This window comes from Lonchura striata, chromosome 3 (assembly GCF_050655825.1).
Source record: "Lonchura striata isolate lonStrDom1 chromosome 3, ASM5065582v1, whole genome shotgun sequence".
NCBI classification, from domain to species: domain Eukaryota; kingdom Metazoa; phylum Chordata; class Aves; order Passeriformes; family Estrildidae; genus Lonchura; species Lonchura striata.
The window spans coordinates 76,452,265-76,475,535 of NC_140705.1; the positions used below are offsets into that span (position 1 = coordinate 76,452,265).

A 23,271-nucleotide genomic window follows, 5' to 3' on the forward strand; every position below is an offset into this window, starting at 1 on the left:
GAAATAATTAAGGAAAAAAAAAAAATCCTCCCCTCCCCCCACCCGAATAATCATAATATATTGAAATTTCCCAAAGTCTAGTCAGCTGCAAAAAATAAATGTTTTTGGTGCTAGAGGATCATGTTGCAGAAGCGTGTGACTGCAAAACCTAGATTCCTTTCCATGTTTCCCCGTGTCTTTCCTTAGGTGTTTTTTTAGCATTATTATTTGTTTTGGGAGGGGAAGAATCATCTTCGCTTCAGTCTCTTGCTAGAGGTCCAGACTGCTTACGTCTGAGCGCCCCTTATCATTTCAGTGAATGGCAATTGCAGCCTTGGTGCTGTTATAGCAATGAAGCTACAGACGTCATTGCCTCCTGTTGGACGTGAGATGTGTCCAAGCATCAGCCCCTTTTGCTTAAGAAAAACTCTTTAACTTCCACGCAGCCGGCAGGCAAGCTTTTCTAAGATCCTGTGGACCCAACGTTGTATTGATAGAGTTATATATTTTTATTTATATATACATACACACATACACAGGTGTGCATGTGTATGTGTGTAAGTACGTATGTACAGAGAGAGACAAATTAAAGCCGCAGCTATACTGCAAGCTCCTCTAAAATTTCCTGCTCGTCAGAGTAGCTCTCTGCATCGTTTTGTTAAATACAGCCCGGCGGGAAAGCTATCATCAATCAATTTCGGGTAACAAGGAAGACTTGTTGAACACCTTGTTCTCCAGACCCCGGGAAGATGCTGGGCTGCTGGAGCATGGAAGACCCAGGATTGTGCCCTGAACTTCACCCACTTGGCAGCAGCTATTCCTAAACAATTTCCCCTCTCCTCCCCTGCCTGTTTGCCTCTCGGACTGACTGAGAATCTGCTCTTTAAAGTTGATCTGAAGGGGAAAGCAGAGACGAGCTTGTGCATAGTTTGGAGGGTAAGTTGTGTCCTCTCCCCCTCCTCCCCCCCACCCCCGCTAACAAATACCCTCTAGCAAGCTTTGAAATCCGCCTGTAAAGGGGGCAGGTCGGGGGCGGCGGGGTCCCGGGGGAGGGGCACATCTTGTTCCCAGAGCCGAAAGGGTTACAAAGGGAGCGAGAAAGCCCGGCTGCGGGGGTACTGACTCCGCGGCGGAGTTTGCGAGGTGCGAGTTCCCGGTGCCCGCTGCCAGCCGGCTGCGGCGCTCCGCAGCCCCGCTCCCGCAGGTGCCGGGCGGGGTGGCCGCAGCCCCCGCCGAGCCGCCCCTGCCCGCTGGCAGCCTCCAGGGAGCCGAGGATCTCCGGCTCCCGGAGCACATGACCCCTGCAGGGAATTTTGCCTCCCTGCACCTGCAGGCTCTTCTCATCCCTCCTCCTCTGCTCCTGGTTTTCTTTTTAATCCTCCCGTTCCCCCCGCTCTCCACACGCTACCACCCCACTTCCAACTCCCCCCACCCCCCCTTCCATTCAGCTTTTACGTCCCCCCCCTCCATTTTTTTTTTTTTTAACCAGAAGGAATCCCAGCAGAGGAAAATAATATCAATCAGCTCCCTCCTTCTTCACCCCCCGCACTCCCCCTCATAAAAAGGAAAAAAAAAAAGCACCACCTGCTAACATTTGGAAAAGCAGCAGAGGACTATTACCTCTATCTTTAATTTTCACTCACACACTCAGATGAATGAGCAAGGAAGGGAGAGACCTCAACAGCTCCTCTAGACGTGGGGCTGAATTGATGGGATTGTGATTTGTAGGATTTCTCCACTTAGTCCCTGCCTCCTACTTGCTCTCCAGCCACTCCAAAGTCTCTTCCCCTCTCTTTAAGCAGCGATTTCTTTCAATCTCTCTCTCTCCCTCCCTGTGTCTCTCTCCCTCACACTCTCCCTCTCTCTCTACATACACTCATCTCCCCGGAGAGAGAGAGAGAGAGAGAGAGGAGAAACTCAACTCCCAAACACCGGCCAGATGTCGAAGAAACGCAAAGCCCTGGAGGGCGGCGGAGCCCCGCTGCCCCCCGAGGACCCTAGAGCCCGCTTTGGGGCCGGCGAGGAGCAAGGTAGGGCGGCGGAGGCCTGCAGGTGGCCGGCGGCCGGCAGCCCAGCGCAGGGACGGGCCCGGCCGGCCTCCTGCAGCCCACCCACCCTGGGGTGACTCGGGCGCTCAGGCCGGGCTGCTCCCAGCGCCGGGAGCGGAGCTGCGGGGCTGCTCCACCGCTGCCGCACCGAACTCGTGGACGGGGGAAGGGGGCGTGGGAGGGTGGCCGAGGGGAATGGCAGCTCTGCCAAGCAGTCCAGTTTCCCTTCCCCACTGCAGCTTGTCACTGGCATGGGCACGACCACGGTGCCTCATGGATTTGTAGCTTGCGTAAATGGGTTTGCGGTGAGCTCCTAGCCGGGGCAGCGAAGGAGCCATGGGCACCGAACATATGCACCGTGGCTTTGCGTGGGTCCAGTTTCCTCCAGCGAGCCCCCGTCCCTGGTACGACTTCAGCTGCGTCACGCTGGGGCTTCAAACACCGCTCTTGTAGCACACTTCGCACCCAGCTAAAGTTGGTTTTGCTGTAATTTTCAAGCTCCAAGTATTTGTGGTGAAAGCTGTTCCGCACTTTTTGACAAAATAATATGACCGTAGCAGTCGCACGGTGTAAAATCAGCTGTGCACACAAGTGTGAGGGAGTTCTGCAGCCAAATTTCTCGTTGTTCAGCCAGCCCAGTGGGTTCCCTTCCTTTGTGTTTATTTTAACAGAGTGGGCCCAGATGAACCAAGCTGAGCTACAGGGCTTTGGGCTTGTGGCTGTAATGCAGAGAGGAGAGGAAAATACTGGTTGGATTCAGAGGAGCGTTTCAGGCTGTTGCGAGTGGCTGTGGTGGGAGATGGTGGGTGTGTGGTGGGTTCAGATATGGTGTGAGTGTGTCTCTGAGCATGCTCGAATTCAGAAACATGGTGTTTTTGCCTGGGCAGGTGTACACCAAGCAGGGAGGGATAGCATGAGTGTGTTTTTCAACATGGAGTCTCTGGCCCTTTTAGTAAATGATGTGAAAGATCCTAATGTCACAAATCACCCACATCATGAAATTCCCTTACCACCATGAATGTGTCTGCTTTTGCAAGGAAATATTTCCAGCACAGTGGTTGGTGTGTTCTTCTGGTTTCATTAGAAATGAGCACTGAAATTCACCATTTCTCTCAAAAGATATGGTTTAGAGTTTATGTTGGTTGTTAATTGCTTGGCTCTCCCACAAGAAAATAACATGTTTATATTGTCTTGCCATTTCTCTGCTTAAGACTAATCTTGACATGGGAGGGATATTTTCAGACCCTGTGAATGACTTTATATGCATGACAGCATTCAATGTTTTTGCAATGTGGAATTTTGCTGTTACTAATCTGGAAAATCTTACCTCTTTGTCAGCAATAGAGGAGGTTAAATACAGAAAGGGTATTCAGGAGAGATTCAGCATTCAGAAAGTTTGGTATAGATTACATGTAATTTTAATTTAAATATATGCCAGTAGTGGGTGTAGAAGCACCTTTCTTGTTATTGTGATGCAGTGATGCTTGCCTGGTTAGAATTTTTTAAAAATTTTTTTTTTAACTCCACAATAATATTTTCTGTAACACATCTGGTTATGTAACAAGAAACAGAAAACATAATATAACTTTAACACAGGATTGTTCTTTTTCTTGATTTCAGTATACACAAAACAAATGAAATGGAGAGTGAAAAAATACTTGATAAAGTATTGATGTGTATCTAAAGGGAGAAAATTAGGTATCATTTTTCTCATAAGGGGACACAATGTATTTTGTAAATTAGACAGACTGAAAACTCGTGCTTTGCACCTAGATAATCCAGGGTTTTGTCTTTTCTATTGTAGTAAATAATGAAATTAGGCAAAAAAGTAGTTTTATTTCTGAGCTTAAATATATTTTTGTGAACTTCTATTCTGTTTATTTTCTTCCTCCTATTTTACAAGAAGGAATGTTGCTTGTTAATTACATTGTCTGTGCCTATGTAACTGTAGAAACCATTAAGAGTGTGCAATGTATCACAGTCTTGTAGGGAATGTATTTTTGTGTAAGATGGTGGGTGTGAGACTTTCTTAAGGCATGAGATGGGAAGGTTGTTTTTTTTTATTAAGCTTAATAAAAAAGCATTTTACTATGAAGCATCGTGACCTTACAGCAGGTTTACTACCTCTGTGGAGAAGTCATACATGCTCAATTTGGAGGGCAGGTGTGTAGTGTTTGCCTGGAAGTATGGAGAAACCATGTAATGCCTGGGGTTTAGTGTTAAAATGTGTGTGCGTTGGGAGCAGGGAGGCAGGGAAGGCGAACTGGGCATAAGAAAACCAAGGGAAGAAAAACAGAGAGCTCAGATTTCTGGAGGCTGCCAAATCCTGTATTCCTGCAGAAGCTGAATGCAGAAGCCCGGCTGTCCTCAGCTAATGAGGTGACTTCTTTCAGTGACAGAAGCATGAATGAGTGAGAGCCTGGATGCAGGTCTGCCATCATATTCTTCTGTGTTACCTGGTCAGGTGAGAGCAGGTGTTGCTAACAGAGGAGTCTCAGACCCTTTTGAGGGTCTGCACTTCTGTTTTTAAATATTAAGAGAGTGGGGACTAATTCTTAGCTGCTCTAGCCTGTGCTGGATATTTGGCCAACTGAAGTGCGCACTTGCAGAGTTTCGTTCAGCTCTTGTTTATCCTCACTTGGTGAAGCTGTGGGTGGATAGACACTGTGTAGGCCACAATACAGATTTTTCAAACTTCCTTGGTGTGGCTTTGTTTTTATTCTCCTTCGAAGTATTTTAGTGAAGGACAGTAATCCATACTGTAACCTTGCCTTTTATTGTGGGGTCTGATGCCATATGTTTCAGCCTCACTGGTGTGGAGAGGAGATAAGGGATGAGGCTTCTCTGTATCTCCCATCTTCTCAGCACCAACATCCTGAACCTCTCTGTCTGATTCAAGACACTTCAATGCTTCACCTTATTAACAGGGAGGCTCATAAGACTCATTCCCATAATCTCCAAAGACACAGTGGCATCTTTTGGGGAGAATTCAAGTTCTTACTTGAGCTGAATTGCTTCTCAGAGGTGCTCCTTTCTTTACCTTGATTATCCACGAAGCTTAGGGTAACCACATTGGTTTATTTGCACCAATTAAAGTGGCAGGAATTCCAGCAAGGCTGATAAGGTCCTAGATGAGAAATGAGATATGGTTGTTCAGTGGTTCAGTGTGATACCCAGCATGGAGGAGGTGGGATTTGTCTGTTAAAACTCACCTCTCTGCACTCCCTTTATAGTCAGGAAGCAGAGCATTTCTAGGGATCAATTCATCTCTTCCTGAAGTGGAAGTCTACATTTAGTCAGCAGAATCAGATCTGAGAAGTGCTGTTTCTGCCAATTGAATATAAAAGTAGTCCAAACATCTAGCATGAATGTAGATGGCTGTATTTCAGCAGATGACTCCTGACTTTTGACCAGATCTTTCAGGCTTCAGTGCAAGTCAAGTGAGAAAGATATTTTTCAGCTGAATTTGAAGCAGAGGACTTTCCTTCTGGAATAACCCTTTTGCTCAAAATTGTAGCACAAAAAACTGAAGAAGGGTCCTCTTTCTGTGAATTACTTTTTTCTATGAATGTGTTGAAAGCTAGTGTAGAAGATGTAAAAACTGAGGGTGTTGGTTTAAAAACAAACAAATAAAATATGGATAGTTCTCAGCACCAAATGCAATATGATCTTGTGCCTAAATTATAGAGTTATGCTGCTCACAATTTTCCAGCAGTTTCTGAATAGAGTGCAGTTCAGCATTTTGGAAATTTTCTTGCAGAGATTTTTGAGCATGATGGATTCAAGGAAGTAGTAATCTGTAAATTATCATAGGACTGCTCTTTCTCAATTTGCATTTTGTATGAATATAAATAAATGCATTTCTTCCACCTCCCCTGTAGTCCAGTTGTTCAAATGTTCTCTGTTGTCACAAATATGTTATAGTTGAGAGTTTTCTGTGCTTTACAAAACTGGTCTCTAAAGAGAGAGTTGTTGCAAAATTCTTCCAGAGACAAAGTTGAACTCCTGTCTGCCCACAAGTAACTTTTAAGATGTGATTACTTTATTTTTATTTCAATGATACTGACAATTTACATAGACGTTAATTATGTGCATAAAGAAATATTTTCAAGATTTTGATGGTCTTAGCTATTATTAATCAAAGGCCTCTTGAGGGTCACTTCTATGCAAGGGATACTTCCCTCGTAATTAATAAGGGAAGCAGTTCATACTAAACTATTCTCTCTGACTAACACTTGATTTGTGTGACTGCTTATCATTCACATTTGTCTTGAAATTTGGTATTAAGTTCTGATTATTATTAAATCTTAATTGGGGATCATCAGACACAGGAAACCAAGTTCTGCCATGTTATTGAAGGCTTACATTGATATAATGACAATCAGAGTTGCGCCCAACTTCTGAATAACAGTTTTCCAAATACTGTCTTCCCAATACAATTAACTAGAATATTTATTCCATTTGTTGTTTTAAAGCAAGTGAATACTATGATTCCTTATAGCTCTGAACACTGAAGTTGATATTCATGTTTCTCTGATGCAGGTAGAAAAGTGAGGCAGTTCTTCCCATGGCAGTTCTTAACTTGCGTGTGTGAGTTGTGACTTCAGTTTCTCACATAATTACTTTTCTCCATCCTCTGTGTCCTGACCATTCTTTTATTTCCACTTAGCTTCTGATCCCTGAAACAAACAAGCCCTCTCTGGATCATACTCTGGAAGATCTGGCTAATCAGAGTTAAGGTGTTTAGTGACAGAGGCTTATGTGTTTGTGAGGGCATGGGAAAGGGAAGGGAATTATTGTATAGCTTGGGTTTTGTGCCAATACTGTAATAATACAGAAGGAAATGATCCTTTTGACTCCATTCATAGGAAGAAGTTTCTGTCACCAGAAAAAAAAAAAAAAAGAATTACATCAACAGGTTATTAAGGGTTTTGTTAATAGAAAAGAAACCAGGCTTTCCAAAGCTGATTTACTGATAATTAATGTGTTTAATTTTTTTTTTAATCTCTTACTTCTGAGATAGTCAAGGATCTGCCTTCCAGATGCTATGAACCATCTATGGGGTCTATCATTTTCAGTGGATCAGATTTAATATGCTGAAAAAGATGACAGTTTTATCAACTTACTTGAATTGATGTGAAGCTGCAAAACGAGAATGGTGGAAAAATGTAAAGCTAAGGAGAATTCAAAATGTTTGGGAAGAGAAACTGGGGACAAGTATATGTGCTGTTGTTGGAACAGTGTTGTAAGCGCTCTCTGGAAAAAATACCTTCCTCGGACCTTGCTGATGACATGTCTTCCCATCCACTGTGTCATCAAGATTGTTGAGAAGCTTTTCTTTTCCCACTTGTTTTAGAGAGGTTGTGCTAGTGTGTACCTCAGTGTAAGTTTATGAGCCTTGTTTGAAGTAAAATACAAAGGCCAATGCTTGAGCATTATGCTGAGTTGGTGTTTCCATATAGAAGGTGCCTTTTCTGCCCAGCAGTGCAGTACTGCCTGGTACAGCTTGGTCTTTAGCTGCTGCTAGTAAGTCTTGAGGTCACTACCTGTATCCTAGGGGAAAAAAGCTATCCCAGCTGACATGAGAGGCAGAGCCATATGGAAAGGGGTGATATTTTAAGTACCTGACGTAGTTGCTTTGGTTGGAAGGTATGACTTATGGGGGAATTGCCAACTTGCCCTATAAATAAATTTATCCAAACATTTAAGAAGTGGAGATGACTTTTTAATTATTTGTGGGCACTTAGATATTTCAGCTATGCTGGTCATGTAGCATGAATGGTAAGGCTATAAAAACACCCAGTGAGACAGGAATCGTAATTTCAGCAAAAAAAGCAGTGAAGAAGTCTCCTGAGTAGCTATTAAAAATGGTGCTTTGGTTAAATAACCAGAATTTCAAGGACAAACCTATCTTGAAGCTTTGTGATAACTGTTTGAGACTCTGCTTTGGGTTCCATAAGATTGCAGAGTAGCTCTCATGATGATGGTTGCTGTAGTCTCATTTCCATCTGTGTGAGGGAATGTCCATCCTGGCTGGCCCCAGCCCACAGATGGTGATACTCCAGTGTTAACTCAATGTAGCAGCTGTTGTTAAATGGAATCAAGTTGTGCAGTTGGCTGTGTCCATGCCTGGTAGTTGCTTTCTCTCTCTATGTAGAGAGGCAATGGGAAAAGGGCAGCTCTTAAAATGGCCTTCAATGAAGAGATCCTCCTGACTACACAATGAGTCTGTGTGGCCTTCCAGAGAGGACTAGGACTAGTCTTTGGAGAACCTGGTCCTCAGCTGGCCTCAGGTGCTCCCCTGATCGGTCAGGTACTGCCTGGGAAATGGAGAACCCTGGCTGACAGAGGAAGAAGACCCTTGATTTAGGACGCCTCCTCACACTTGAAGAAGAAGCTAAATAGGGAGGGCAGATAAAGGTGAGAAAATTATAAAGGAAGTGAAACAAAAAATGTAAAAGCTTTGCAGGTATCCTTTAACTTCTGGTAGAATGAAAATATGTGTGACTCTTCTGGATTTACTAAGAATGCATTGCATTGTTTCTGTTGGGTTTTTCATAGCCATTTTCCTCCTTCTGCAAACAAATAAATAAATGAAGTTGCTTCCCTGTTCCTGGTCAGCAAAGGAATGTGCATCTACCCTTACCATGATATGTGTGAGGAAGAGTCCTGGTCCTCTGCTATAGTGTTCACATTTACCTGATCACTCTGTGTTGACAGGAGGATGAGTTATATTGATGATATCACCTTGGATGGTTTCTGAACATATCTGAGTCCAGTGCTTCTATGAGGGAAGGAAGGAGAGGTGCAAAAGGCAAGTGACATGAAAATGCAGATTTATTTATTTTTTAAAGGCATCTTATTGTTAATACACAAGAGTAGGGACTCTAATCTCTAATAAAGCACTTGTTCATTAATGAAGTCATTAAGTGTTTTCAGCCTGTGGCCCTAAAGTTTCTGTACTATTTGAGCATAATCCTGTTTTTAAGTTACTAATGATAATGTAGAAAGCTTGGCAACTCAATGAGCAACAGTTGTGGCTTTATGCTGGAGGAGAAGAGAGAAGCTGTCTGGGTGTGATGGGCTAGAATACCAGATGGTTTGTGCGTTTATCACTTCAGTCCCAGTGTGATGGCTCAAAATGTTGATATTTAATGTGTGCCCGCACACTGGGCAATTGAGCTTGTGCTCCTAAGTCCATTCCTAGTATGTCTAATCACATATGGAATGAGCTGTATTTCAGGTGTCAAGCTTTATAAAAGCCACTCAAACTGTGTTTTACTTGAGTACTGTGTTAGGGTTGAGGGTGCAGCTGGTAATGGATTGATTCTGACATTGTTTTTCAGTTTGTGTTGGGCCCAGATATAATATGGGAAAGTTAAAACCAATACAATATGGATAAGAGGTGAAAGCGTCATATATGATAGCACTATAAAATAATAGTTACAACATATAGCTCATTTCTCATGGTCATGATTATGCCTTTGTTTTAGTCTTACATAGCTGCTAGGTTAGAGTAACATATCTGACTGTTCTATATGCAATTGGGATGGCTTTCTAGGCTTTGCCCATGCTAAGAATGATTTATTTTTCACTTTTACTGTTTATTCACCTGCATTTTTTTCTGTTATACTTCCTTTAGTATAGATATAGCCAACATTGACTTATGTGATAATTATTCTTAAGGCTTTGCAGATCTGCTCAGTATGTTACTTTCTAATGTTATGCTTTGGAACTAAAGATTGCAAATGAGTAAGTTCAGATGGGTACGTCTCTGTTTTAACAAAGTTTAGTCCATGCAAGCTCTCCAGCTGTCTTTGGGGAAAAAAGCTAATGACTACAGGTGGGCTTCAACTTTTTGTAACCTGGCCATGAGTGGGACCAGGAACATTCACACCTAGAGGCTGTATAAAAATGATTTAATCAGTGGTCTTCCTACTGCTTTTCAGCTCTTTTGTGCCATCTATATAAGAATGCATGAATATTTGTAGCCTCTTTCAAGGGCCAACCTAACACAGGTTCCCAGAGCTGCATTGTGGGAAGTCTTATCTGGGAACTGATAACTATAATAGGTTTACATGCCTGCAGAGCATGAAGAGTGTCCTCAATTGTGTGGAGTGAGCTGAGGACTGTTCTCTCTTCTTCAATGATCTTCCTTGACTTCTTAAGAACTTCAGTAATTTCTTGGAAACATGAGAAATGTTGCACAGGCCAATTTTTGCATTTGTTAACTCCAGCCCCTTGCCTACAGTGTTTTGGAAATGCTGGTGGATTTTTTTGTTTCTTTTGCTTGATTCTCTTCACAGTACTTGAAGAACTGCAGCATTTTCTTGCAGTGAAATTTCTGATTCCAGAAGATGGTGCTGTGGCCCATGTAGGGTTTGAGTCAGGTCATGTGGATTGCATTAGGTTCTGATCATGGTACCTGAAAAAGGTTCATTCTTACTATCCAGATACTTCTCTGCAGAAGGGCCTATTTGAATGTTGGCTATTATTGTATTACTTGTCCTTTGACTTGCAGAGCCTGTTAGTTTCAAACTGTATATGCTTCCCTTGGCACTTGAAAGTGGGACACTTGGGATTTCAGTGCCAGATGCAAGAACCACATGCTGAGGTTTAGGCAAGGAGTTGAAGGTGCACAGGAGACACATGAACCTGACCAGCTGAAGGGCCTATATCTGGCACACTGACAACATCAACACACAGTCCTGCAGGTTCAAAATTACATGGGAAGATAACTGTGACCTAGCCACACACCTTCCTTGGCCGTGCCTGGCGGAAGGAGACTCACTGCAATTAGTCTGCAGTGATAGTTAAAAAGCTACAGGTCATCATCATTTTCTCTTTGCTCTGTGAAATATAAAGCCACAGTCCTAGCTAGTGGTAGCTAGTACTTGCAAAGAAACCTGCACGCTGCAGATGTAGCCTTGGAAAAGATTTTCTAAAGATTTGAAGCTGCTAAATTGAGGGAAGGTGTAGATTACCACTGGGAAGAGACCAATGTAGTTATACATATATATATATATATATATGCTGTATACAACATTTTTTTTTGGAGTTTTGAAAGGTCAAAGCATCTAGATAATCCTCTATCTAGGTCACAGAAGCTAATGATGTAAGTGGCTTCTCATATGTCACTGCCACATTCTCACAGAATGCTTTTGACAAATGCCATTCATTCTGCAACTGCAACCCAGGCATTGGGTGCTCCCAAGATTTTCCTTGGCAGGACTATGTCTTGTTCCCTTTTTACTCCCAGGTAACTGGACAGTAATTGGGAAAAGGCTGTGCCTCACTGGTTTTTAAAGGCAGAAGATATGTAGCACTTAACCTTTTTGAAATCATTAAAGTATTATAACAGTCATTTTTGGCTGGGAAAGTGCAGTATAAGCAGTGCTAATCCTAAAGCATTATATATTTTTAATTCGGCATTATAATAGGCTAGGATAGGAAGAAGAAAAAAAGCTTAACATATGAAGGAATATTTAATTTTTATTCAGGAGACTTTTTGGCAAAAATCCCCTGGATCTGCACAGAACCTACAGATTTAAGATGTCTTTGCACAGCCAGAGGCTGAGATCATGGCTGTCTAACTACAGTTGGATAGTCTCATATCTGCCAAGTTTAGCCTTAAATAAATAATTGAATAAAAGGTCATGCTTCATGCTTTGTTCAAACTCTTGAAATGGTTCTAACTTAATATTCTAGAGGACAGTGACCTCCCTTTGAAGATTCTGACCTCCTGCTCAAAATCCTGCATGGAACCAAGGAAGTAGCTGTTTAAATGAAGCCATGAAATGTCTGAAGGTACTTTCTAGAACCCCTTTTAAATGACCCTGGTTCAAGAAATATGCTCTTCTTACTGCCAGGAGTGCAGTAAAGTCAATCACTGGAAATCTATTAGTTGTGGGCAATTGCAAGCACGTTACCCAACATTAACCCACAAAAAAGAAAATTAACACAGTTAAGAGTAGTTCTTGCCAGAGAAAGATGAACAGATAGGAGCAGAAGCTGAGTGGGAAGCTTCTAGCAGCAGGAGGAGGGAACTGTAAAGATCATCTGTTCAGACATGCTTTTTTATTTCTCCCCCTGCAACTCCCCAGGTATCTCTTTCTCTCTCACTCATGATTTTAAAGACACAGATGCAAATACACCTAATAGCTACTGTGAAATCTGTAATATGTGTAATAACAATCAACTAGCCAGGAGGCAGTTTTCAAGGACCACTGTGATTGAGGGTAATGTTTTTACAATGAGGTCATGTCCAAAAGCAGCCTCAGCTGATGGCAAACTTGTACTTGAGCCCTGAATAAGCACCTTGTCTTGCATGGTCCCTGCCCCAGAGAGGCTGTAATCTAATAAATCTGGCACACTCATCTGGCTGTATTTTTTAAATTGCTAATTTTATGGGTTTTGGGTTTGTTTTTATTGTGTGTTTGAAGTTAATGTGTTCTTCTTTCTTTACTGCTGTCTCCTTATACTAATACTCTAATACTTCAGCAAGCCAGTTTTGTCAAAAGTGCTTTTTTTTGACTCACAGAAGTACTATCAAGTTGTGTGAAGATGAACACGAGATCAACAGAAGGGAAGCAGTGAATGGGGCAGAGTGTGTTTTCTGGTAGGTCTGCAAAGAGAGTAGGAAGCCTGGTCTGCTTGCTCTTATCTTCTCCTTTATTCAGTTTTCTCATGCAATTTCCCTTTTCCTCAGAAATGCCAATCTCTGCGAAAGTTCAGCATCTGTGCTCTGTGACACTGTTGCTGTTCAAATTGCAGGATGGGGAGGAAAGTACCCAAAGGCAAATAAACTCAAGTAGGATTTGGCCAGAGTGTTTTACATGGATACCTGCAAGCCAAAAGCCAAGAAAAAATGTCTTGCCATGTGCTATGTTCATAGTCATGGCAAACCACAGAGTGTCTCTCATGGCATTTTCTGAGCTCCAAAGCAATGAGCTGTGTTTCCAAGTACCTACAGGCACTTCAGGTCTTTGCAAGCTTGTTGTGACTCGGCTTGACTGACACCAGTTAGTTTATACAAATTAAAATGTGAAATAGCTCATGACTTTCAGTATGGGAAGATGGTTCTTTGCACTATGTCACCATTTGAAGGTGACTCTTCACTGAGTTTAATATCCTATCTCCTTTTAATAAAACGAAAAGTCATTATTTTTAAAAGTAATTATGTTAGATATATATAAATTCTTTTTTGATTAACCTTTGTGTTTGAAACTAAGTTTATTCTAAAATAACCAAATGTTCTTAGTATTTTAGTCTGCTGTGATGAGTTTTTGTACTACCCTGTAAAAAGAGAAACTCATTGACCTGTTAAAACACCGTTCTGGGGGTACTTAGACACACCTTTTGTTTGCCATCAGAGAGTATTGTTTTAGGGTAGTTGAATTTTTTTTTATTTTCTGCTGCCCACTAAATATAGCCTAAGGGAAACAAAACCAAATTCCACTTGGTCATCATGAAGAATGGTTTACTGGTGTTTTTTTAAAAAAAATTTTTTTGAGTGGTTTTCTTTTTTTTTTTTTTGGAGGCAGTAGTGTTTGTTAGCTATTAAAAAAATTACAAAAATTAAAAAAATTTTTGTACATTCCATGCAAAAGAATTTAGAGAAATATAATGGGCATGGATAAGTGTTACTGAGGAGGACACCAGTAAGGCTATAGTAGTATAAGTTTACTGTAGGGCTGTGTTCGACCAGTGGAGCTCTTTGCTGCTGGTTCTGGTGCTAAATAAAATGTGGAGGGGTTTTCAGCATGGCTCTTGAAACACAAGTTGAATTTTGTTCCTTGCAATAAAGAAAAAAAAATATTTCTATGTAGATTTATTGAGAGTAGAAATCCAGGAAAGAATCCAGTCAGATGTGACTTTGTTTTACGGCTTCCTCCACCATATTATCGTTTTTTGAAGTTGCATTATAACTTTTTTAGTTTTTATGTCTAAAATGATCCTCCAAATTCTCTTATGGAACACTGTCTGGGCTCTCCTCCTCTCCAGTTGTTCATGCTTAATTTACAAAATTTGAATAGTGCTACAATAACATATAAGCTAGTGATTTTCCTTAACAATTTTCTTCCATCCTCCAGATGTATCTGGAATATTACATGGTACAGAAAGTTAATTTTGAAATGAATGAGCAGGAATGGACTATATAAATTCCTTAACTATTTGGATATCAGCTGAGGGAAAAAATCATGTCAGGTCATCACTGGAAACTGCTGGCACAGCTCTGATTTTCAGTAACTTTTAATTCTCTTAAACTTTCTGATTTTATTAGAAATCAGAGACATTAAGTAAGTGCATAAAAGGGGATGCAAGTGCTGTTGAACTGCATATGTATGGTACCAGGGGCCACTAGAGATGGAATATGTCTGGAGCACGGTATTTGTAAAATTTCAAAAGTTATTTCTGGTCCTGTTTTTAATACTTGTAATAATATGCCTACACATTATTAATATCAGGTTGGGTTTATGGGAGTTTTTTTTGTGTTTTTTGTTGGTGGTGTTTTTGTGGTTTGTTGTGTTCTTCTTGTAAGTAGTTTTTTTGTTCCTTAACTGTCAAGTTATGTCTTTGAAGACTCCACTTATTTTTATTTAAATCATGACTCCACTTATTTTTATTTAAATCATGACTAGATAGGTCTTACGTTATTATGACCAACCCTTAAGCTGAGGTCAGAAGTTATGAATGTCTTCAGATATTTCATCAGCTCAGTGAACCTGGAAAAAGCAGACACTCACTCTTGCAATCTGTTAATCACTGAGAAGCACAAAGACATCAGGGTGATGCTAAATATCCCCAAATGTATTTTTGCGTTGCCTACATGTAATTGTACTTGTACTCATCTTTGTTAGTTTTGTTTTTTCTGCTTTTTCAACCTGGTAAAAAATCCTCTTCCTCCTTCTCTTTCTAAATTTACCTTACTTTCTAGAGTATGGACATCTTGTCAGATCTGGGACTTGGTAAGAAAGCAGTTAAGGAGTGAAGAAGGAAATGGGGATGAGTTTTGGTGTCAACTCCATCTCATTCTGTAGACTGAATTTTGCGATTTCTTATACTGGTTTGTTTCATTTGGGCTTTTTTATTTTGGAATCACTTAGGAGTTTGTCAGACAGAAGCAGATAAGAAACACCAAGTCAAAAATACCAAACTCAAATTATCAAGGTGGAACAGATGATATGTAGTGTGAGTTAAAGTTGTACTGAAAGTCTGGGAGAAATGGTTACAGGACTGGAGCAGGATATTGATACAGTTATTTGTAATTATAATTTTAAAAAATTATATGCTTGTCAACTTGTCAAGTCTTAAATCTCTCTATAGAAAAACTGCTTTTCTCCCTGTTCTCTTTTCTTACTCCAGAATTCCTCTGCTTGACTATTGGATTGGTATTGGCTAACTACAGGCCATAACATCTCCATCTGCCAGAAGAGATACTTCTAGTTGCTGGAATCTGTTGATTTTCTTTTTTTTTTTTGTTACTTTTTAAAATGGTGACTTCTACAAGAGATATAAATTTGGTAATTTTAGATATTATATTGATATTTAGCTATGTTTTCCAAATCTAAATTAAGTGCAATAATTTGAATGTTAGCATAGCTAGGAATATAATTTTATTTCTGCTATTCACTTCATCCTTGTTGATGTGGTACAGAATATGGTACATTAAATTAAATCACATCCTTACATAGGGAAAATTGCTATTATGGCATATGGATATTTTCTGTTGTCTTTTCATGAAAATTTCAGATTTGAAACCCATTACACATGTTGTGAGTGTTCTTTCAGTGCAGGAGGTAAACTATCCAGATTATTGTGAGTGGATTTTTTCTTTAGTAGGACTTGTAAGCAGCCATGTTCTCTGCTTTAATTGTTCTACCTACAGATTAGTTTGGGAGTCAATTACTGTTTGAAAATCTGGCTTTGGAGTTGTCCAGAGTTTTTTTCCCCTCCTCTGGGGAGATTTTCTTTTGCCTCCAAAGTGGGTCGTTAATCTTACGGTAGCTTGAACAGATGCTTTATTTCAGGGTTGCTGGCTTCTCCTGCTTCTTGTCTAAGTGACAGACAGCTAGTATAAACAGACCCTTCCCCTTGGAAAATCCTTTGGATTGCCTTGAGGTGAAAGTGAAGGGAGAGGTGGTTTTTTTGTTTGGGGATAGGGAAGGGCGGGATTTTTTTATTTTAAATAAAATGGACCTTTGAGATACACTTCATGTTGTGTTTATTGGAACTATCTCCCAGCACTAGGATATACTGGAGGAGGGTATCACCAGTTAAAGTACTGAACAGTAGCTGCTTTAAGAAAAGAACCTGTATTGTCTTTGTTTCCTTTGTGTTTTCACATGTGCATAAGGATCAAAGTAGCAGGTTCTGTCAGTGGTTTGTGGCAGGATAGCATTGGAAAAGAGAAGACTGAATGCTTTTCCAGTTAGGTTATGTGGATCTTACATTCTAAGAAGAGACTAAAGACAACAGCCTGAGAAATGTTACCTGGTGTTTCCTGGCAGGCTCACTGAACATCCAAGTCCTAGGTAGGAGGACCAACTTCCATGATGTTCCAACAAAAAAAAAAAGAAAAAAAAGAAAAAAAGAAAAAAAAAGAAAAAAAAAAGTTGAGAGCATAGTTTCTTGTAAGTTTGTAAAAGGAAAAGGTTTTTCCTGATTTTTGCTAACTATATGGACCACTTGTCATTAATATTTGGCTTGAAGTTAAAGACCACAATCTCTCCACCTATAGCAGTCTGCTACATTGAAATAGTTCCATTCTGACCTTTTCCATTGGAAACATGCACAATTTGTCACTAGAAGGTTTGGGGACATCTCTATGAATGAAGCAGTAGGAAGCATTTGGGGGTTAGCCACTGTCCAACCATCTTTCATTTGCTGGTATCTCTCTAGGGTAATTAATGGTCTCTTTCCTTTAAGGCTTACACACAATCCAAAAGTAATAGTTATTACAATAGCTGGATAAAAAAGACCTAAGTAGAATATAATGGAATTTTTTTCATTTGCTGCTAACAGTCCTCATATGATTTCTTTTTTTGATAATAATTTTAAGAATCCTTGTTACTTGCTCAAGTTTTCTGTCTCAATTTAGTCTCTCCTAGGGCACAGACACTAGCTGCAATTAGGTGAGAGGTGTGTGGTGTGAAGAAAGAAGCTTGACATCAAGGAAAAAATTGAAATTAATTTCATTGAGGTCAGGTGGTCATGGAGCAGACAGGTTTCTCTATCCTGAATTCTGCTCATGCCATTGCATGTACCACTTGCTATATGTGCTGAAGACAGGCACTTCTAGGGAATTTGCATTCAGAAAAGGCTGATATGCTTGAGGGTTTTGCTTGCCTAAGCTCGCCCTCTTTTGCAGTAACATCTAAAGTCTGCTGACGAGTCCTGCTGAAAGTGTATGGTTCCTAGACTTTTAAATGTTAGTTTCTCCACATTTTTCTTTCACTTGTTAATAAAACAATTTGTCTGCAGAGATTTCTCACCTGTGGCTCAATTTCCCAAAAGAGGGGGGTTGCCCCTTTCCCAAAGTCTTTGCTGTAAGTCACAGCCCTAGTAGGTGACATTACCCTAAGTGCTGTACAAACAGAAATCATGCAACAATTTATTTTTCAAAAGGTAGGCAGACACTACTCCTCCCACCTTCCCCCTGGCAAAGTGAATATTTAGGTAAAACTGGAATCTGGATCTATCTAAGCCTTTCTTAAAATGCTTGCCAACTTCATAATCTTTAGAAGAAAGCAACAAAAGATCCACTATGTGTTGGTTCCTTTCTTAGGAGTGGATGTGGGTTTGGTCCATGCTATGTGCACCCGAAACTCTGTGGTTTAATCTGGAGACTTTTCAGTATTGAGATGCTGAGGTTTGTCTTTAGGCTCTGTCTTCAGAAAGGAATTTGCTCCAATTTTCAGGACTGGCATAAGCTCCAGTGTGACAGTATTACCCTCAGAGATCCTGAGGGATCTCTCTGGTACAAAAGATAGATGTGAACTTCTGTTCTCATTTGTGGAAAGAAAGAACAATGGTTTAAAGAGACATTTAACTGGGAGACGTATTTCATAGAGTTTAATAAACATATTTCGGACCAATAGCAGCCTTCTGCACTGGTTATGGGGGGTACTGTTACATTCCCTGAAATGTTGAAAGTACTTAAGCCTTGCTTTTGATGGCATTCCTTCCAAGTGCAGATTTCAGCAGCATTTCTGATATCCCTAAAACAAAGTGGTCTTTTTTCTACTGTGTTTTGTCCAGCCTGTCTTTTACACACCAAAGCTTTCAGGCTTCTTTTAGGCCCTTCTGTCCTGAGACTGTATTTTGAGGGATTTTTCCCAAACAATACAATTTATTCTTCCTTTTTCACCTATGAAATGAAAGTACAGTCAGTCAAAGTTTTGAAGTGTAGGTTTCTTTCTTTTCTTCTGATGACAACTACTATCTCTTAAAAAAAAATATCTTTCTCTGTGTCCATTTGCATTAAACACTCACCAGTCAGAGACCAGAGAAGGGTGAAGTTATGAACGAAAAGGGAAATCTGTGGTGCTCACTGATCTCGGTGGGTAGTTTGTGGTATGCTGAGTGTTGCAAAACATGTCTTGGCCCTGGCTATGCAATATCCAACCCTGGACTGCTTGAGACCTGACTTCTGTAAAGAGAGGCGAAATAGAGCTTTCAGTGGGGCACATGGCAGCAAAAAAAGAAGAGATGAAGTGGAAAACAAATTAATATTAGGTAGGCAGCAGCAAAAACAATGGTCTATTTGTGAAGAGTGTATTGCTAGAAAGGCTGACTGGGGTGTCTAGGGTTGAGATGGGACATACTTGCTTGGCTTGGGTTGGGAGATTAAATAGTGACAGATGGTTCACATGGTTTTCTGATGCAGGAGAAAGTATGAAGCACGTCTGTGTTTGTGTGAGAGAGCGCCAGAGCTTGGAGGATTGATTATGTGTGAGAAGCTTAACATGTGAGAGCAGTGTTTGTGTGCAAGCATGCAAAGGCAGGAGTGTTTGTGTCAAAGGACGTGTGTGAGAGAACTTGTCTAGTGGTGTACAGATGTACATGGGGGATATTCTCATGTTGATATTGTAGTAAGAGAGAACCTGAATCATATTTGTGTAGGCTGGTTTTGTTGAATTTTTTTTTTAAGCTGATGTAACTTGCCTCACTGTAAAAATAGAAATGCTGCAAAGATGTATTTCCTTGCTGAAATGTTCTTTTCTGCAAATACAAGTTCTTGAAACATCATTATTTTTAATAAAGCATTCTGTCATAAGACATAAAAATTTCTCTTCCTATATTTTAAAGTACAACAAAGCCAAGTTTTGCAGTACATACCTAAGGCATAACATATAGAAAGCACTTCATTTGTGGACCATTACAACATGCTCTGGGTCATGTTGTGGCCAAAGGCTATGGTTTAATTTACTAAAAAAGTATTGTAATCACATTGAAATGCACTTCCTGAACTCTCTTACTGTTGTTTTTTGGTGTGTGTTTGTTTTTTTTTAGAGGTTTTTTGGTTTTTTATGGCCTTTTTTTAAAAGTTTTTCTTTTAGTTTTTACAATAAGAAAGCAGTCAAGCATGTGCATTTATTGGGCACAATGGACAAGGATCTGGAATTGCCAGTAATCTGTCAGACAATAGTTCTATCCAGAGTTTTCCAGCCATATTATGGAGTGTATATATTATTATTATTTGTTATTGTTGTTGTTGATGTAGTATATAATTTAATTAGATTAGTTTGCAAATAAATATAAATCAAGATTTGACCAATAGTGCTACAGCTTAAAAAATAATGTGGACGATGATCAGATTGGACAAAAGCTTTATGACTGCTTTGCAGCTGTGGAGGTCAGTGAGAGTACTTTGGAAGAGCAAAAGCAAACATATCAAATTTGGACAAACTAAGAATAAGTCTTAGCAAAGCCAGTTTGATGTTATTCTATTTTCCTGTATTCTTTCTTGTGTGTTTTATCATCCTTCTCAGACCTGCTGTGTTCTTTCTCCTCATTCATGGCCAGAGCATTAAACTTGTTCTGGGAAATCTTCTATGCAAGTCCCTAGATTCTTCTAGATATAACACAAGCCATCCTTCAGAAATTGTTCTGGATTGTTGTTTTTTACTTTTCCTGCGGTTAGGGTTGGGATTTTTTTTTTGTTGATTTGTTTGTTTCTTATTGTAGGGCAGCCTTTGATAAATTTTCTCGTTTATAACAAGTTCACTGCAACAAAAAATAAATCTATGAGAAATTGAAACTCCATCCTAGTACAAAGAGTCTAGTTGCAGACATTAGTGTAGGAGCAGTTTGTTGGGAGTAGGAAACTGAACATTTTTGAAGGATCGCCTCACTTTGGCTCTCAGCTTACTGAACACATTGTAAACTTTTTTATTCTAATATATGTAAAAATAGCGTGCCAAGAACAGCCAGAGAGTGAGAGGTGTTGAGCATGAAGTTAGGCTGTTCTTTTTTTAACGTATCCGATAGTCTGACATGTCAGGAGAATGTGTTCTGCCACAGTCATACTGCTCCCCAGTCAGCATTACCCTGCAAAGTGGGGAAAATCATTCAGTGGGAAACTGCCAGGTCAGAGTTGGGTGTGATGGAGAAGTCACCTGGAGGGGTCCATAACTGCTGTGTACCTCAGGAGTGTCCTGGCATGCTGCTTGGAACAGGCAAAACAGTTCCAGCAGGAACTGGGAAAATTATGTTCTGTTGAGAGGTAGGAGGAAAAGTCTTGACCATTCAGGGACAGAGTTGATGCTGGACAGCAGATGTTACCATGCTGTCTCAGGTGGTCTTGGATCCTCCGAAAGAACAGGCAAACAGTTCTTATATGGGGAAAGAGAATTAGAGGAGCAGCTTCTATGTCTGTCAGCAGAGGATGAATTTTTACCTTGGAGCAGAATGATGTGAACCTGTCACCATGATGTTTCCATACATCCATTTTAAACCTCAAGACATGAGAGGTAAAAGAGCTGTTCTCATTTTACTCCTTTGGCATTGACCCTTAATTGCTAAATATTTTTGCATGCTTCCATACTATTGAAAAATCAGACAAAGCTGAGAGAGAATAAGCTGGTTTTCAATCATCTTTCCCTTTTTTTTTCCCAGTTCATTGTACCATCACTAAATGGTTTCATACCTATTCATTATTTTTGTCCTCTTGCTTGCAATCTCTCTGAATGTGTCTAGTTATTCTGCTGTGATTAGTGACATGTGGCCTAGGAGAGTTAATTGATACCTCATTTGAGTAATTGAGTTTCTATAAGACTGGTGTTCTGTAGGTGTCTGTCTTTTCTCCCTTCCCTCTTTAGGAAGTATGCAAGCTCCTATTCTCCAGGGCTTTAAGAGTAAACTTTTAAGATCAGACATCTAAAGGTTTTATCTCACTTAGTCTGAGATTCTCTGCTCCAACATTGTCCCTCTTCACATACTTGAAGATATGCTATTGTTCTGGTGTAGAAATGAATTTCTGCAAATTTTGAGTGGTATAGTGGAGACTTGGTCTGAAAATTGCCAGAGCTTTTACTGAATGACTCTGTGTTTCCATGTTACTCTCTTGAGCCTGTGCCTTCCAGGTGTTTTCAGTGTTTCCTTATGTATATGTCAGCAGTGCTTACACACTGTGGTTGCAAATGTCAATATGCAGTCAGACTGGTTTTTACCCAATTTTGAAAATCTGGAATCTGTTTTTCTCCTTTACCTATAAATTATTTTTAAAAAACATTTTAAAAATTGAAGTCCTGTTAACTCAAAATATTTTTTTTAAATTCTGAAATGCCTTCCTAGATTGAGACTCATATTTGTGTGGTTTTGATAAATGGCAGTTGCATTTACTTAGCTGTTGCTCAGTAGTATTAGCTATTTTTCATATGTCTGATGAATGAGGTTCTCTGTCACTCTTATGTTCCAAAGCTTGATTAAAAACATGCTTTCGCTTTCAAATTGAGCCAATTTTTTTTTTGGTCACAATCAGGGCTAGTAAATTTGCTGAAGTAAATCAGTGATGACTTTGATTTCAACTTATATCACAAACTTTTCCCCACATAAAAGCCAATGTTTAGCCCTTACAAGTTATAAGGAAGTACTAACTGTTTCTTTTTCTACTGATCTGTGGAATTAGGTTGGAAAAATTTTGAGTAGCCAAGCCATACAAATGGCAGTTTCTTATATACCTCCTCTTCTGTTTTCATAATTATGGCTGTTTTTTTCTTTTTCCTATGTGGAGTGGGGAGATGGAGACTTTTCATAGAATGACTTAATACATTATGGTTTTTCAGTAGTTACAGTGAATTAATTTGAGATTTCAAAAATGCAGTCATGCAAAATAGGATGGCATTTCAGGGTAAGACAAAATATAATAAAGCATGAGTTATCAGCACAAAGTACTAGAAACTATACAGGAAAAAAATATTTCCCCAACATGTGTGATTAAAGCTGATTACCTGAACATGCTGGAAGATATTTGTAAAGACTAAAACTCATTCAAAATTCTAAGAGCTTGCCCCTGCAGTTTTTGATCTGGCCTTGTTATAGGAAGAGCATGGGCAAACTTCTTTTAAAACCAGACATCTTATGCACATTCTCACATGGGATTCAATATTTAATAGTTCTCAGTTCAAAGGAATAATAAGATCTGATGGTATTGGGTATGTGTCAATATAGAAATTTTAATGCCCTAAAATAAAACCCAGAATCTGAATTATTTTTATTCACAGCAAAATTTCCTATCTTACAATTAGCTAAAAGAATGCCTTGTGAGTAAAGACTAGTTCTCAGAATAAGCATGTGTGAATTGGTCTCTGTTAATTGTAAAATAATAACATTTTCAGATTTGCATAGCTGAAATGTTAAAAGTTCCAACAGTAGTTCTGAAACAGCATTGAAATGTAAAATCTTAGGTTTTGTGGTTTTGGCAAAGACTTCTGTAGGACTGACTTTTCTCCTTAATCAGTGTAGACTGTTTTTGGACCTAATACATGTTAACAGTTTTGTTAAGTTTTGATTCATATTCTCTGAAGATGCTTAGAACATTATCTTTCTCATTGATGGCCAAGTGACAACAGGGCATGAGCATTCATCTTTGAATTTGTTCTGTGACAGGGAAGTTGTTACAAAGAGGGACTGCTTTCTAAACTACCAAATAGGCTGCTTTGAGAGGTGGTGCTTGGCCCAGGACCATTTTTTATGAGTAAATATGTTTGTCACTTGTCTCTCTGTCCTTCCACTTCCCTCT

The 23,271-nt window shown here is 39.9% G+C and overlaps 1 protein-coding gene across 4 annotated transcripts in view; it reads left to right on the forward strand.

Moving 5' to 3' along the window:
- The first annotated feature begins 374 nt into the window (after positions 1-374).
- Positions 375-23,271, forward strand: part of PDE10A (phosphodiesterase 10A) — a 352,020-nt gene continuing 329,123 nt past the window's right edge. The window contains exon 1 of one of the 4 annotated variants that reach the window (XM_021544164.4): positions 375-915. Coding sequence is in view for 2 of the 4 variants with exons in the window: in XM_021544159.4 (XP_021399834.3) it covers positions 1,919-2,009 (91 nt within the window). In the remaining 2 variants the exon portion in view is untranslated. Of the gene's footprint in view, positions 916-1,461; positions 2,010-2,146; positions 11,835-23,271 lie in introns of those variants that run through there. The other 3 variants (XM_085575511.1, XM_021544159.4, XM_085575510.1) reach the window with 3 other exon arrangements.